This window comes from Calidris pugnax, unplaced genomic scaffold, assembly GCF_001431845.1.
Source record: "Calidris pugnax isolate Ruff unplaced genomic scaffold, ASM143184v1 scaffold255, whole genome shotgun sequence".
NCBI classification, from domain to species: Eukaryota; Metazoa; Chordata; class Aves; order Charadriiformes; family Scolopacidae; genus Calidris; species Calidris pugnax.
In genome coordinates this window covers 190,932-206,820 of record NW_015091101.1, presented here as the reverse complement: position 1 = coordinate 206,820, position 15,889 = coordinate 190,932, and the positions used below count along the sequence as shown (strand labels likewise).

Genomic DNA, 15,889 nt, shown 5'->3' with positions numbered 1-15,889 from the left:
TAGTCCTGTACTAATGCACCCGAGAGTCTAGGATACAGGGCTGGAATACAGAATTATATCAAAATAATGCCATTAAGATATCCTGAGGGATGTTAACTTGAAAAAAAAAAATAAATAGTGTAACCAAACCAGCCATACTTGGGGGAAGAGTGCGTAGTGCTTTGTATTCAGTGTGAATTACAAGCCCTGACAACAGCTAGTTGTCTGTGGCAAAAATGTAACAAATTGTCATTTTTACTTTCCCTGGCTCTTGCAGAGTGTGCTGCAAAAACTCCCGGTTCAGCTGTTTTTATTAGAGATTTGGTGCTTTTAGATCAAAGTTCTGTGTGGAGAACTGAAACAGGTCTGGTGCTGTCTCTGTGATGCACAGTGTGATTGGGGTCCTTCAGTTTTCTCCTGTGTTACGGTAATAGCTGTGATCACAGAATCACAGTATGATTTGGGGTTGGAAGGGACCTCTGGAGATCATCTCCCCCAACTCCCTGCCAGAGCAGGGTCACCCAGAGCAGGTCCCACAGGAACGTGTCCAGGTGGGTTTGAATGTCTCCGAGAAGGAGACTCCACCAGCAGCCAGGGCTCTGCCACCCTCACAGGAAAGAAGTTCCTCCTCATGTTTAGATGGAACTTCCCATGTTCAAGTTTGTGCCCGTTCCCTCTTGTCCTGTCCCTGGGCACCACTGAAAAAAAGACTGGCCCCATCCCACTACTGAGAACTTATAAATTCTGGTCATATTAATGAGTTGTGTTTTTTTTTTTTAACTTGGGTTAATGATCACACAATACTTTTGTGCACTCATTATAATTTTCTATAATCATGTGTGTGTGATTATAGAAAATGATAATGATCGCACAAAAGTATTTGGAAAGCTCTTTTGGGCACTGTCTTATTTAGCTTTTAGAACTAGTATAGGGCTGCTTATATCTGTAAGCTACAGAATGTCTTTTGTACAAAGAGGGCTGACTGGCTGAGTGTTGAAGCATGCAGAAACATTCATTATCCCTTTTTTCCCCTCTTTTTTTCCTTTCCTCCCTGTGATCAGAGAGCTGAGCCTAAACTGCAGGAAAAAGTCCCGAGAACTGTCCGGATGGGAAACTTTTGGAGAAAGAGGCGAAGGGAAAGATCAGATTCTTAAAAATTGCTCAATAGCCAAATCTCTGTGCCCTAAAGGGCGAAACCGCTGATGCAGCGTGTTGTTTTCTGCGGGAGGACCCCGTGGGCTCGGGGTGTGCGCAGGGGCCGGGCACTGCTGTGCCAGGAGTAACAGCCGGGGGTGTGTTTCTGGCTCCCAGCTCTAACTCCTGTGATTAGAGCTGTAGTAACATGTGGATGGAGAAATCTGGTGTAAGAATGGGAACTGTGAAGCTGTTGGGTCGCGCTGGCTGAAACTCTCCTCCGCTGTTTTCCAGAGAAAATTGGATTCTCTTATAAGTGACTTCTGAAAAAAGGGTCTGTTTTCTTTCCAGTATTTTTTTTCCAATGAAATGTCCTGTCAAAAACTATTGAATTTTCTCTGGGAGCTCACGTTTCAATTTGAACGTTTAGGTTGAAAATAAGAACCCTTTATAATAAAAAGTTCAGCTGGAGAGAACTGACTGCAATAACTAACTTTTAATATGTATTTAGGGTTTTTTTTTATAAACTTGTTAGAAGTAGCTTGGGGCATTCTCAATAATTACTATGGACTGCAACTTTTACTTGAAATACTTAGTGCTCAGACCACATTAAACAGATAAGGTCTTGTCTCGTGAAGTAGTTTCTATTTATGTGGCCCAGAAGGGCCTCGCAAAGGACATAAGATGCTTGCAGAAGTACAGCCAGGCCAAGGAGCAGCACGTAGCTGTGCTCCCATCGGAGTGCAGGGGAGGAGGAGAGGCGGGGGAACAGCTTGGAGCGGATTTCGGGGGGATGAATGGAACTCCTCTTCGTGACAGGGAGCACCATGGCATCGGCTCGTGACTGCGGCCAGAACAGAGACACTGCTTGAGACTGGTCCAAAAGGCTTCTGCGCGGTGTGTTTCATGATTAATGGCCAGTCTGGCTGGAGGAGGCTTTTTACCAGGGTATTTCACCGACACAGCACTGCGAGTAGGGGTGTGGATGGAACGTGAAGCCACGTTGTTTGGTGACTGTTTGCCCAAGTACAACATGACGTGCTTGTATGAGATGCCTGCACTGGGGGTGTAGCTGATGGGGGGAGAACGGCTGGAGAGCAGCCCTGAGGAGAAGGACTTGGGGGTGTTGGGGGGTGAGAAGCTCCACACGCCCCTCAACGTGCGCTGGCAGCCCAGAAACCCCCCACCCCTGGGCTGCATCCCCAGCAGCGTGGCCAGCAGGGCCAGGGGGGGATTCTGCCCCTCTGCTCCCCTCTGGGGAGACACCCCCCAGTGCTGCCTCCAGCTCTGGGGCCACCACCAGCAGAAGGACATGGAGCTGTTGGAGCGGGGCCAGAGGAGGCCCCGGAGATGCTGGGAGGGCTGGAGCCCCTCTGCTGGGAGGGGGGGCTGAGAGAGTTGGGGGGGTTCAGCCTGGAGAAGAGAAGGCTCCAGGGAGACCTTGGAGCCCCTTCCAGTCCCTCAAGAAGGGGGGCTCCAGGAAAGCTGGGGAGGGACTCTGGATGAGGGAGGGGAGCCCTAGGAGGAGGGGGAAGGGTTGGACCCTGCAAGAGGGGAGATGGAGCTGAGCTGTGGGGAAGAACTTGTTTGGTGGGAGGGTGGTGAGAGCCTGGCCCAGGTTGGCCAGAGAAGCTGTGGCTGCCCCATCCCTGGAGGGGTTCAAGGGCAGGTTGGAGGGGGCTTGGAGCAACGTGGTGTGGTGGGAGGTGTCCCTGCCCAGGGCAGGGGGTGGCACTGGGGGGGCTTTGAGGTCCCTTCCCACCTAAACCCGTCTGTGATTCTAAGACTCTGTGCTGATGTTGCTCACTGCAGTCTGATAAAAAAATAGTAGATGTGTGAATTTGCAGAGCTTCAGGCCATCCTTGAGCGTGCTGGGCTGTCTGTTGCTGGGCCGGGGGTACGGTGTGTCAGGCTGCTGAGGTGACATCAGAGCTGCTGGTGATTGCCAGGGGTCCCTCCCAACCTGGGGCTTTCACTGTTCATCCACCGGGTCTGTAAAAGGATCTGGGTTAAAACTTGTGCACAGAGTTCAGTTGTGTGTCTGGCCAAAGCCATCTGCTTGAAGGGTGATGGGCAGAGGCTGGTGCTGGTCGGACTGGAGCTGGTGGGGAGGTTTCTGTTCAACTTGCCTCTGGAGCTGCTGAAGGCTCTCTATCGGTGTCATAAACAACTCCATGAATACAGATGTGATGACGGGTGCTGTTTAATGTCTATTCTTATTAAATCTTACAACCGTAATGTTGAAACGGGACCAAAAGTGTTCTCTAAAGAAAGGGAAAGTGCTCTGTATTTCCTTTAGTTCTGTTTCCCCCCCATCCTCCTGTGTTTTCCATGGCCACCTCTGCTTTGGAAGAAATGTTAGGAGATCATCTCTGATTTTGTTTGCAAGAGTCGCATGAGATGTTGGGAGCTCGTCTGCCCGGCCAAAGTCTGTTAGTTATAGAGAATAGTAAACTTGGGAAGCGTTTCAGCATGAGAAGTTTCGCAGCAGCAAATGTGGAACTGTTTTCAACTCCATTATTCCGTGTTAATGGCACAAACTGAACGCAGAAAGGCCCCTTTTGGCTGGAGTTTCCACTTGAGGTTGTGTTAGACAAATCGCTTGCTTAAATTGGATGATTTGTAGTTGTAGATGTGCATTGTGGATTTTTCTTCTTTTTTTTTTTTTTAATTTATTTTTCACTTTTTAACACAAGACAAAGGATCTGTTAATTTAAGCAATTTTGGTCATTTATAGGGGCTTTTTCATGAAGACCCACAGCGCAAGGGGGCTCTCCTTGTGTTCTGCTAGCGTTGACACTGGCCGAAACCATCAGTGGAGAATAGAACTTCTTTGGAGAAAAGGGTTATGGCAGAATAAGCATGAATTCACTTTTCCGGTATAATGTGCTTATGGTGATAAAGCACATCCTTACTATATGGGAACACAGTTTACTGGAAGAACCTGATGAGCCCAAGGGGTTTCTGCTGCGATAACTCTGCGTGTAGCGAAAGGTGAAAATTTCTAGGGGATGTTTATGGATGAGCTGACTGTCTTGGGTTATTTTTATACTTTGCAGATCAGAAATGAAAAGAGAGTCCCCCTCCTGTATGCTTTTTCTTCTTTTATACGTGCACTGAGAGTCAGGAGCAGATTTTAATTCTGTTGCTGCCCTGTTTTCTAGGCCAAGATGTATCTATAGAATTCCTCATCTGACGTTTCTGAATTTAAACTGGGTTTATTGGTGCTGTTGGGTTCGGGCTGTCGCAATCCAGGCCCTGACTGAACCCCATAGATGGGGGGAAGCACAACCCTGGATTTGTTCTGTCTGGCTTGTGGTACTCCAGGTGTTTGTGTAGGAAACCTTGTTGGGAAACACGACCAAGGTCACACTCGGCTTCTAAGCCGCTGTCTGTTCCATCCCAAATGTCCCCACTGCCTTTACATTGGCTGTTTCTCCTTTTTGAGATTGGAACTTCAATATTTTGCTTTTCTTTGGTTATTCTCTCATGTGACTCCTACATATGGGGTTAACCTTTTGCCTTCTGAAAATAAAAGCTTTTCTAGTAAAATGGGAAGTGTTCCTTCATACCCTTACTGTATGAACAGCCTTCAGAAATGTTTGCCTTATTTTTGCCCCTCTCAGTCATGAGATTTTTATCAAGGCGTCTAAAGGACTGTGCGAAGTTTCTTGGAATGACAACTTCTACAAGACTGGTTGATCTTGAGTGTATAAACTGGTTATACCAGGGGAAATCTGTTTCCTCAAGCAAATATGAAAGCTGTGATATGGATGGCAGAAGCTTCTATTTGACTTACATCATGTCCTTCCGTGTCCTGAAGGAACAGAGATAATCCCAGCCGTTTTCTGTCCTCTGTCCATTAGTGCTTCTCTTCTATTCCCTCCCTTCCCCTGGCCCTACCCTTTGCTGTAGAATTGCCCACTGGTAACCCTATAGAAATGACATTTCTGCATCAGGAGGCAAGGGGAATTATTTGAGAGGGAGCCTTTACACTTCCAACTCTTGAAGGTCCTTTGATACTGGACTCCTAATTAAAAGGTGAAAGCCACTTGCAGAAGCAAATGTCTAAATATAATGTTAACTTTGTGCATCTGGACTCTGGTAGCTGAGGCTTCACAAGATGGATACAGCAATTTATACAGGAGCTCATGTAACTTTGCTAAAACAGATTTTTTTTTTTTTTTTTTTTTTTGTAGCGTGGTGCATATATGTGCAGCTCCAAGGGCTTTATTGGCACGAGTTTGGAATGGCTAAACTCAGTTGTGCTCCCGAGTAAACTCCCAAATGAAAGTCAACAAACATCTGTGCCTCACAGCCCCGTGTGTGCTTGTAACACACCAGTTTTAATGTGTTTTGTGCGTGCATCTCTTCTTTATCAGTTCACAAAAAGCTCTGTGTAATCAGGCCTCCTTTTCTTTTTTTGTGTGCTGTGAGGTGGTTTTTCCCCCTACACCGATACCCGCTCCAACTGTTTATTTGATGCTGTATTTTAGAAAGCCATTGGCTGTGTGAGAATGGTAGTGCCCATATGGAGATGTGAGCACGTACCAGCTGCTGGGGCGATGAAATCAGCTGTTCATTGTGGAACTCGCACTCAAGTACCTCCTGCATACCAATAATCCTCAAGGGGATCAGCTACACAATTCCTGATTTCAGAAAATGACAAAGAAATAAGTAGAATGACAGTTCCTTCATGTAAATCTTCTGCTCCTCCATAGAAACTTGAAAAATGTATTTCCTTAAGCTTCATTTTTTCTTAGAGGGCTCATTTTGCTGGGTTTAATGGGCTCGGTGGCAATCAAAGACTCCTTTCCTAGTCTGCTTGCCATTTATATTCTTAAAAAGATTGCAATTCCTGTAATCTTCTGAAAAACAGCACACCTGATGTCCCTCTGAAAACATCTCTCCTTTTCTTTTTATTTCAGGACAAACACCATGATGCTGCTCACGAAATTATCGAGACAATTCGGTAAGTGTTCAGTGCAGACGTGGCTACAACCCTTCCCTGTGTCTTCCAGCATCTCGGTGAATGGACGTCTTGAGACAAGATATAAAGGAGGGCAGCAGTTGTAATTATAATTTAGCAGCTCTAAATTACTTTCTAAGTGGAACTGATATTGTTGCAATACAAATCTCCCGTCAAGCAGACTTTTTTTTTTTTTAACTTGCCATATTCTGTTCTCCTTTGAAGAGAATTAAAAATGGATAGTGATATTCAACTTTTGGTGCTGCTTATAATGAAGATGACATTGCTTCAAGGAAGCTCTGCCTCAGTAACCAGAGACAGCAGTCTGTTTTCTTTAGAAAAACAAGTTTAAGAAAAGATCATTGGCAGGATGTCTTAAGTTTCTGGTCTTGCATATCCTCTTCCCCACCCTCTTCTTTCCCCTTGTTGCTGTGATGTTGCAGCATCATTAGCATTTGCATTAATTGGCAATGATGCCCCCATTAGCCTTGCACTTAATTCTGCTGATAGAGTTGGACCAATGTGGGGGAAATAGAGGATAAAGGTGAAAGACAAATAAGAGGAGCAGAAAGTGTGAATATTTCCCAACACAGGCAGTGGTTATGCCATGGCTTGGGGGTGTTTCAGCAGGGTTCAGGAGTGACTTGCTGTATAACTTTTATTAAATGCTAACACAAACTCCCCAAACACCTGAGGCACCTTAATGTGTTCTCTACATTAGGTTGTTTAAAAGCTGCTCTCATTAACTGTTGTAGACCCCTACTGTACAGGCTTCCCTTGGCTGAGGGCTGTATCTGCCGCAGGATTTAATGATTGGATGGTGCAGACACAGGTGAGGTACAAAGAAGGGTGTTTTGTCTGCAGAAGCCTCCTGACCTTGCAATTTGGTCAAGAATATGGCCTAGGGAAAGGTGGTGGCCCTTGCTTGCTCCCAGCATGGTGCCATGGCTTGGGGGTGTTTCAGCAGGGTTTGCTGTAGAACTTTTATTAAATGCTAACACAAACTCCCCAAACACCTGAGGCACCTTAATGTGTTCTCTACATTAGGTTGTTTAAAAGCTGCTCTCATTAACTGTTGTAGACCCCTACTGTACAGGCTTCCCTTGGCTGAGGGCTGTATCTGCCGCAGGATTTAATGATTGGATGGTGCAGACACAGGTGAGGTACAAAGAAGGGTGTTTTGTCTGCAGAAGCCTCCTGACCTTGCAATTTGGTCAAGAATATGGCCTAGGGAAAGGTGGTGGCCCTTGCTTGCTCCCAGCATGGCTGTGAGAGCAAGTCCTTGCATTGTGGGGTTGATAATATCAGTTATATACCTGAAATCATAGCATTCTCCTGTGGTCTGTGCTGGGAGAGAACGCGTAATGGGGATTAGAGGCTAGAGCTGAGAATTCATCTTTATAAAGAGATTTCTTTTCCTAACTACAAAACCTTGACACGAGGCACTGCCACTTTCAGTTCCCTTGTACCGATGTTGATAAGATTCTGTGCCTTGGGAACTTGGGGCATCATTTGTCACTACGATTATGGAGAAGACCTTTTCTGAAGGGATTTAAATAGACGTGGTGCTGGGAGCGATGGCCGGGGTCCTGGGTGCTGGTGCTTCTCGTGCTCCACTGGCTGAGGGTGAGGGGAAAACCGTGTTGGAAAGCAGTCAATGTGATGTTTCACAACTGTGTTTCAAGCACTATTGCAGTGAACACGGTGTTGTGAGAAGGCTTTCACGCTGCCTCGTGCGAAGTGACCGCAGTGTGGTTATGGAAAAGATGGGTAAAAGAGTGAACAGAAGCATTTGTCTCTTCAGGCCAGTGATAAACAGCTGCTGACTGTCCATTCCCCTAATCTAAGTGATAAAAATTTGCAGAGATTTTAGGGAGATGGGAGATATTAGTCAGAAGAGACTCAACAATGGATGGACAAGTTTTATTCTTTTACTTACCTATATATTTATTTGGTAAGAGCAAATCAGCCAGAAGGAAGCAGAACTATTGGACCTTGTGTCATGTTTTTTCCCCCATTTTAAACGTGAAGTGTGCATCGAGGTGCAAGAAGAAAAACTCTGCCATTCCTATTGGAATTTGTCCTGTGACATGCTCTGAGGTGGTTTAATGAGGATAGTGCTCTCATTTAGGCTTTTGGAGGAAAGTGTGTGCAAAGCTTACATGGCTGTTAAATTGTCATTGAAAGGAATTAATCTTCCTCCGTTCCAAGGGCAAAGCTCTGCTCTTCTCTGAGCTGCCCTTGTCAGATGAGCTGGGAGCGGGTGTGTGTTTCCCATTTCTAATGGCACAACACACGGGGCTTTGTTAACTCCCCATGTAAAAGGGATCTTTTCTTCAAATGACTTTGGAAAAATCTGTTCTGGGTTGGGTGATGTGAGGTGTAAGAGCAGCTCAGAGCACTCCCCAGAGGAGGATGTCCTCGCAGTGGTGGCATCCTTTTGGGGCGCTGTAGGAAATGTCTTCTCCACATTCGGCTTTTCTTCCCAAATTCTTCCCAAATTTTGCATTTCTACATTACTTTTCATGTTCGATTAGCATCAGCCATGGTGTTGAGTATTTTTAGACACATTGAATACATTTAGCACCTCGGTTTGAAGTTGTGCCATTTCAAGAGCTCTGTACTACTGCCAGTGTCTACAGGCACCTCGCTGTTTTTTCAGTACAAACATGAACTACCGCAGCTTCCAGTGAGCATTTTGTCATGTCTGCCTTCCTCCTCCTTTGTCATGTCCTTCCTCCTACCAACGTTGTCACCTTGCAGCTCTGCTGCAGTGTTCTATCTTAACACAGAGCAGTGCCGGGCTAGAATTGAGACAGATTGCCTTATTATACTTAATTGGAGATATTTTTATTCATTATTTCTTCTCTCGTTCCAGGTGGGTCTGTGAAGAAATCCCAGATCTCAAGCTTGCTATGGAAAACTACGTTTTAATTGACTATGATACAAAAAGGTGAGAGGAATATTTTATTTCCCTCCAGGAGGACAGGCCAGCGCGGTTTAGAGTGAGTCACTTTGTAGCTGGTTATTCTTAGACACTACGAACTGCAGTTTTTTTTCTTTTAGAACTGGCTTCAAACTCTGCAGAGTTATTTTGGTAGGAAATGTGTAACAGCAATATTGGCAAAGGCTGTTGGATCAAGGACATAATTGGAAACTCCACACAGCAGAAAGTTGAGCTCTGGTGTACGTTGGAATGACTCACTCCGAAACAATGATCGGTATCTGCGCTGTTGGACTGCGTCCAGCGGTAGGAATCTGAATGGCACTGAGGTTTTTACTTCTGTAGTAACTAAGAATTCCTGTTTGGGAAGTGGCACAGTGGCCAGAGCTGGCTGTCAGCCCCACAGCCCCCCTCCCTGCCCTGCCGGGGTGGGGAGGGGGTTAACCTGCCCCATCCCTCGCTGGGTGGGATTCAGTGCAAGTGGGATGTTTTTTAGGTGAGGGGCTAAATTCAATGCAAACTACTCACACTGCTCTTCGGGGCAGTTAGAAGTAATTTTAAGATGCTTGTTGTTACATGTGAACACCTTTTCCACAAACAGCCTAAAATGAATGTCTAGAATGTGGTGTTCACCTCGAGGCCGGGAGAGGCAGATTCTGAGGTTCAGTTATTGACTTGGCTCTGCTGAGACTGGAAAAAGAGCTCACCCTCAAGCTGTGGTTTACAAAAAACCTCCTTAGTTGCTTTCATGGCAAAGACTGAATATGTTCAAGTCCACAGCCTGACTAAACTTCTAAAATGAGGTTTACAGATGAAACTGCATCGCTCTAATAAACCACTGGCTATTGTCCTGAGCACAGATACTTGTATTGTGATCTGATTAAGGTATTGCTTCCTCCTCTCTTAATAGTATTTTAATTGTTGCACTGCAAGACTTGGTAGTCCCTCTCTTTTTTCCTGAAAAATTCCAAAGGAGAAATCAGGGTTGAGCATCCCTTGTCATCAAATCCATTAATTGGGATTTGAAGATTACTCACAGTGACTGCAATGCAAAACTTCTGTAGTTCTGGCACCCTCACTGGGCGTCAGTGTGGTCAGCAGCAACACCAAATAAAAGAGAAACCTGTCTGTTCCCCGCAGTCACACCCTACAGCTTTCTGCAGCTTTTCAAGGAGTTACAAACCTGTAATTTTGGTAATGGGTTTAGTCTTTTTTTACTCCCTTTGAAAAAATTCGTCAGAAAAATGACTTGTGGCAGATAACTGACATGTGGATGTGAATGGAGAGTGGTGGATTATAGAAACGCAGGCGCTGAGCAGCAAAAACCCATCTCAGCCTCTTGCTTTGTGGCACTGACCGTGGGCAGGCAAAGGCTTGTGGTGGGGTCAGCAGTGCTCCCCCGAGAGTGTCCCTCCAGCACAGAGGTACTGGGGATCACCAGAGACTGAAAAGCCACTTCCTTCTGATGTCCCCATGTCCCTCTGCCCCCTCCTGACTTGGAGATGGCTGTGATCTAATTATCTTTTTCCTGTAACTCCTTGGGTTGGTGGTTTTTGCTGCTGTTTTGCGGGTCTGGTTACGTAGTGGGTGATGTTCCCGGTAATATCTATTCTTCCCTGGCCTGAGATGAATTTATTTAATCCTCTCAGCTTCTGTCATTAAGGCATCTGCCTGAATTGCTGTAATCCCAGCCAGCCCACGGAGCAGTCGGAGTGCCTTTCTGATGGGTGACATTTCAGCTGCTGTCCTGGCTCCGTCTGCGTTTTCAGTCCCAGAGTTAATTTCTAGAAAAGCATCTGCTTGTCTCGGGACTGATTATCATGGAGACATGATGGAACAAAGGAGAAAAATTTAACAGATGTCTTAAATTTCTGTGCAGCTGAGAATATGGGAAGCAATGGACTATGAGAATACAAACTTTTTAATAAATTGTACTTTGAGTTCAGTCCTTTTTCTGTTAATTAAAGAAACTATTATTATTTGCCATATGCTCCTGGTCTACTGAGGAATTTTTTTAAGGGAAAGGGTATACAGAGTCCTAAAGCTGTGTATGTAATTACATGTTCTGCAAGAAACAAGCATAAGGTTGTACCTTCAGAGCTGTTTTTTTAGAGTTTTCTGGTTTTACCTGACCATGGGCTTTTCTCCCCATGCAGCTTTGAGAGCATGCAGAGGCTTTGTGACAAGTACAACCGCGCCATCGACAGCATTCACCAGTTGGTAGGTATTTACCTTCCCTACACTCCGGGATGTTTATGGGGCTGGTTTGAATTCCCATCGAGTGAGTAACAAACACCCAGGCAGCAGAGACCGACTGAGCTCTGGTTTATGTGTGTTAGTCGAGTTGCAGCACCTCCATTCTTTTGGAGACTTAATAAGTCTAATATTAAACCTTATTTTCTCGATCCCACCTCAGCAGTCAAGGAGTTTGTAGTGGAGGAGCATTCTTATAGGAAGAAAATGAAAAAATATTATTTTTTTCCCCCCAAACTGCAGATTTTTAACCTGTTACTCTTTAGCGTGCGCTTTTGGCACCATCATTTTGGCACTTGGAGTTGTCTTTAGGGGGAAGAAAAGGTTTCTCTGTATTTACCGTGTAGATGTTTCACAGGGATTTATCATATAGATTTACATTTGCATGGGGAAATCTGTGGCTTATGGGTACTTAAATAATCCATATGAGCTCTCCTGTGTATTGTGGAAGTGATCCATGGCTTAGGAATTTCCTTGCTTGTCACTCAGTTAGTTCAGCCTCTGTCTTCTGGGGGATCACTGGCGAAACTAGAATGTAACCTCTTTTCAGACCAATTTAACAAGCTTTTGGGTTTTCTTACCACTATACAAGGTTGATCTGGAGGAAGCAAAACATCAGCGATGAATGAATGTTACTATTGTGTTTAATTTTGAAAGTATAGGTGGATTCTGTCCTCTGCTGTGCTTTGGGAATTATTTGCAGTGTGCAGTATTATGGCAACAAGGCTTTTTTGCAAGGATTTTGTCGGCCTACAACTCCCTAAAACATGCTTGTTTGGAGTCAGGCGTCTTCATGTGGATTTTGGTTAATAACTAAAAATTTGAAGCTATTCAGCATTTGCAATTACTGTCCAAAATGGCCACCCTGGTTGGTTTCTTCTTGCCATCTGGATCTCAAGTAGAGGGAGAGAGGTCTTAGGAGGGCTCCTGGAGTTGTCCTCTTTCTGTTTGTTTTTCCTTGTCAAAGGGAGAGGTAAACATTTTTAAAAACTTTACAACTTGTATGTTCAGGGCAGGTTTTTTTTTTTTCTGAAGAAGAAAGGAAGCTTGATTTCCATCTCTTTCCTGCCACTCCCTGTTTGAGTACATACGATCCCTCCCATCCCAGGGTTCCTGCAAGAAAATAAAACTGCTCTTATGGTGACGGAACTGCCAACAGCAGTTCAGTGGGGATCAGGAAATAAAAACTGAGTGAATAAACTTGTACAGCTACTCTGACTTGTTCAGTATCAAGCTTTACATTGCTGGTTGATTTTTACATCTCTGATTTCCCCTTTACCTCCTATTTCCAACAGGCATATTTGAAATTACCTGTTGGTTGAGGTGAGACAAAGTACAGAGCAGTTGGTGGTGTGTAATTTCGTTAGTGTTCCCTGTTTTTATCTTTCCAGAGCACAAGGGAGAGAATTGTTCTCATTTCTACGTTATTCCAATGCAGCTTTGGTTTTAGTGATGTTCACTTACCCTCACCTTGGGTTCATTTCTTCTTCCTGCTCTTTCCTTCAGTGGAAGGGAACCACCCAACCGATGAAGCTGAACACTCGTCCCTCCAACGGGCTCCTGCGGCACATCCTGCAGCAAGTCTACAACCACTCGGTCACCGACCCGGAGAAACTCAACAACTATGAGCCCTTTTCCCCAGAGGTTTACGGAGAAACTTCCTTTGACTTGGTGGCCCAAATGATAGATGAAATCAAAATGACAGAGGATGATTTGTTTGTTGACTTGGGTAGTGGTAAGTGACCAATAATTCTTTTTTTTTTCTGCTCATTGTTTTTGCCTTTCTTTAAAAATAAAAAGAAAAAGGTGAAATTCATATTTGGAAAGTAAACCAGGCCTGAGGGTTGTGTTACAGGGTAAGCACCTTTTCTAGATGACCCTTAGTGATGCTCCTGCTTTTTATGACAAGATTAAATAGACCAAGCGGACATCCCAGACCGTCTTCCCTGTGGCGTTAGTGAAATGTCAGCCTCCAAATGCTGTAAATCCTTATTATAGAAAACTCTTGGTTTCTGTTGCTATTGGAGAATACATTTATAAAGGAGAAACAATGCTAAAAATGATGCTTGAAGGATAACAGTAGCAGTTCCGTTTCTAAGGTTTCATCTATTTTCAGTGGATTCAGTTCATATCTGAAAATGTGAGATCTCGACCCCTCCCACGCCAGCCTGGAACGCTTGGGGTGGAATTGGAAAATTAAGCAGTTTTTTTCCTCTGACACTTCTCAGCTGCCTTGTGAGACCCCATAAAAATCTCGCTTCCAACTACAGCTGCGTATCATGATCAGGTCGGAGTTTTAAAAGGAAATAGATGTTTCTAGTTGGTAAAGAAACTAGATATGACTCAAACACGTGTGGAAAAGATATACTGAGTAAGAAGATGATGTTCTTCTTTTTGTTGCTAAAATCTGGTTCAGAGCGGCAGAGGAGCAGTAAGAATTTCCCCTTTTGCTGGATGAGTTGTCAAGTTTTAGATGAAGTATGTTTTGGTTTTGTTGTTGGTATGATGCAGGACTTCTGGGGAAAAATACTATGTTTAAATATATGCAGTTGTTAAAAATCAAATCTATCTAAAATTTACGTACAGCAGGACTGTGATCTCCCCTCCAAATTTAATATATCTCCAGTGATATTTTTTAAATATTTTTTTTTTTTTTACCCCCCTTCTTCCTCAGTGGAACTTTTGTCTGAAATTTCCTGTTGGAATGACTTATGTTCAGATGAGACATTTAGAAAGGCCTCAGATCTGACAAACTATTTTCCATCTGGGAGAATCAAAACTTGCTGTAGATGCTCGCAATTGTTTGTTCAGGAAGGTCAAAGGAGATGGTATCTGAAGTTCTGCTGGTTACATAAGAAGCTCAAATGTTAGATGCTTTTACCCAATATCATCAGAAACAAAATCAGGTATTTATTGCTAAACTGCCCACTTTAATCTTGGAGATTGACCAACAGTGTAAAAAAAAAAATCCAGTCAAAAAAAGCTTGTATGAAGGGAATGGATTAAATTGAGAAATCTGTGACTGTTAATGAGCGCTGAAACAATTAAAACCAGAACGTTGTTGTTGAGTCTGTACCGAAGGCATAAACTTCTTGTAAATGGTGATCAGGGCAGTATTGAGTGTGGTGTAAATGAAAATGCTGTCACAGCCCATTATTTCTCTTGGTAAATTTAAAGCCATCCCAATAACTCCATGTACCCAGGGGGGCTGAGCCCCCCTCGGACGCTGTGGCTGGTGTTTGTGACACCAGGAATATGGGGCTGGTTGCAGGAGAGGTTTCTGGAGGTGTGCATCATAGTTAGCCAGCTGAAATGACAATAATAGGGTTAATTCATTGCAAAAATAAAAACCAAAGACAGACAAGATTAATAACTTCTTATGCCGATGATAGCTGACGGAGCAGAGTGGTCTTGATTGCCCTTTAGTCTTCATCCTCCTTCTTCTTCATAAATAAGAAACAGTGAAAGTTCTGCCTCAGATCTCTGATTGTCCGTGTGTCCTCCCCTCCCACCCCTGGCAGAAATTTGTATGTCCATATTTCCATCTGTATAAAATATGCATGTGTATGCAAAATGGGAATTGGGAAAAAAAAAAACCAAAACCAACCCAAAAAACCCCAATAACAACCCTCCCTGTCAGCACCACAGTTCTTGTTGTGCCAGACAACGTTCTGGTGGTGATGGTTTAAAGGCAGGAGTTTCCACCCCTGTGATTCCCAGTGTTCCCATTCTCCTCACCAGCACCAACAGTGGAGCTCAGTGGTGTGTGTTTGTGTGTGTTTGTGTGTGTGTGTGTGTGTGTGTGTGTGTGTGTGCTGTGCTATGGGCTCTGCTCTGAGAGTCTGAGATGTGGGGAAGAACTTGTTTGGTGTGAGGGTGGGGAGAGCCTGGCCCAGGTTGGCCAGAGAAGCTGTGGCTGCCCCATCCCTGGAGGGGTTCAAGGGCAGGTTGGAGGGGGCTTGGAGCAACCTGGTGTGGTGGGAGGTGTCCCTGCCCAGGACAGGGGGTGGCACTGGGGGGGCTTTGAGGTCCCTTCCACCTAAACCAGTCTGTGATTCTAGGATTCTGTGGAATTATTTTGGGGTTTGGATCACAATTGCAGCTAAAATCTAAGAACTTGTTGAACTCCAAGCTCTGGTCTTGATGAGATGGGTTTTGCTGATACTTCCAGTGGCTGCCAGTAAGACCAGCACCGATGAAAATTAGAAGATATCTCTGTGTGTGTGGCCAGCTCTCCCTGGGATGGGAGGAGCCCCTCGGGCCTGCTGTGGCAGAAAGCCTTCTGCTGCTGAGGGAGCACTAGGTCACTTGTGTTCTCCACGCCATGGTGGCCCCATATTCCAGTTCCCTTGAAACTGCCCCAATCGGATGAAATTAGTTCAAAACGCCACCCAACACCCATCTTTTTGCAAACATGAAAGAAAAAACCAGTCCCAAACGCAGGGCAGGGGGTGGCACTGGGGGGGCTTTGAGGTCCCTTCCAACCCAAACCAGTCTGTGAGTCTATGATTCATTCTGTGATTCTCTCTCCTTTCCCATGGGGTCACTGGTGGCATGAGTAACTGCACTGGGGAGACAGGAACGCGTTTGGTCTTACTCATAGACAGAAA

At 44.8% G+C, this 15,889-nt stretch overlaps 1 protein-coding gene across 1 annotated transcript in view; it reads left to right on the top strand.

Annotated features, from left to right (window-relative positions):
* The first annotated feature begins 1,991 nt into the window (after positions 1 to 1,991).
* DOT1L (DOT1-like histone H3K79 methyltransferase) overlaps positions 1,992 to 15,889 on the top strand; it is a 66,259-nt gene continuing 52,361 nt past the window's right edge. The window contains exons 1-5 of the mRNA XM_014957964.1: positions 1,992 to 2,010; positions 6,042 to 6,085; positions 8,961 to 9,035; positions 11,183 to 11,246; positions 12,786 to 13,014. Of these exons, the coding sequence (XP_014813450.1) occupies positions 8,998 to 9,035; positions 11,183 to 11,246; positions 12,786 to 13,014 (331 nt within the window). The 5' untranslated portion in view covers positions 1,992 to 2,010; positions 6,042 to 6,085; positions 8,961 to 8,997. The remainder of the gene's footprint in view (positions 2,011 to 6,041; positions 6,086 to 8,960; positions 9,036 to 11,182; positions 11,247 to 12,785; positions 13,015 to 15,889) is intronic.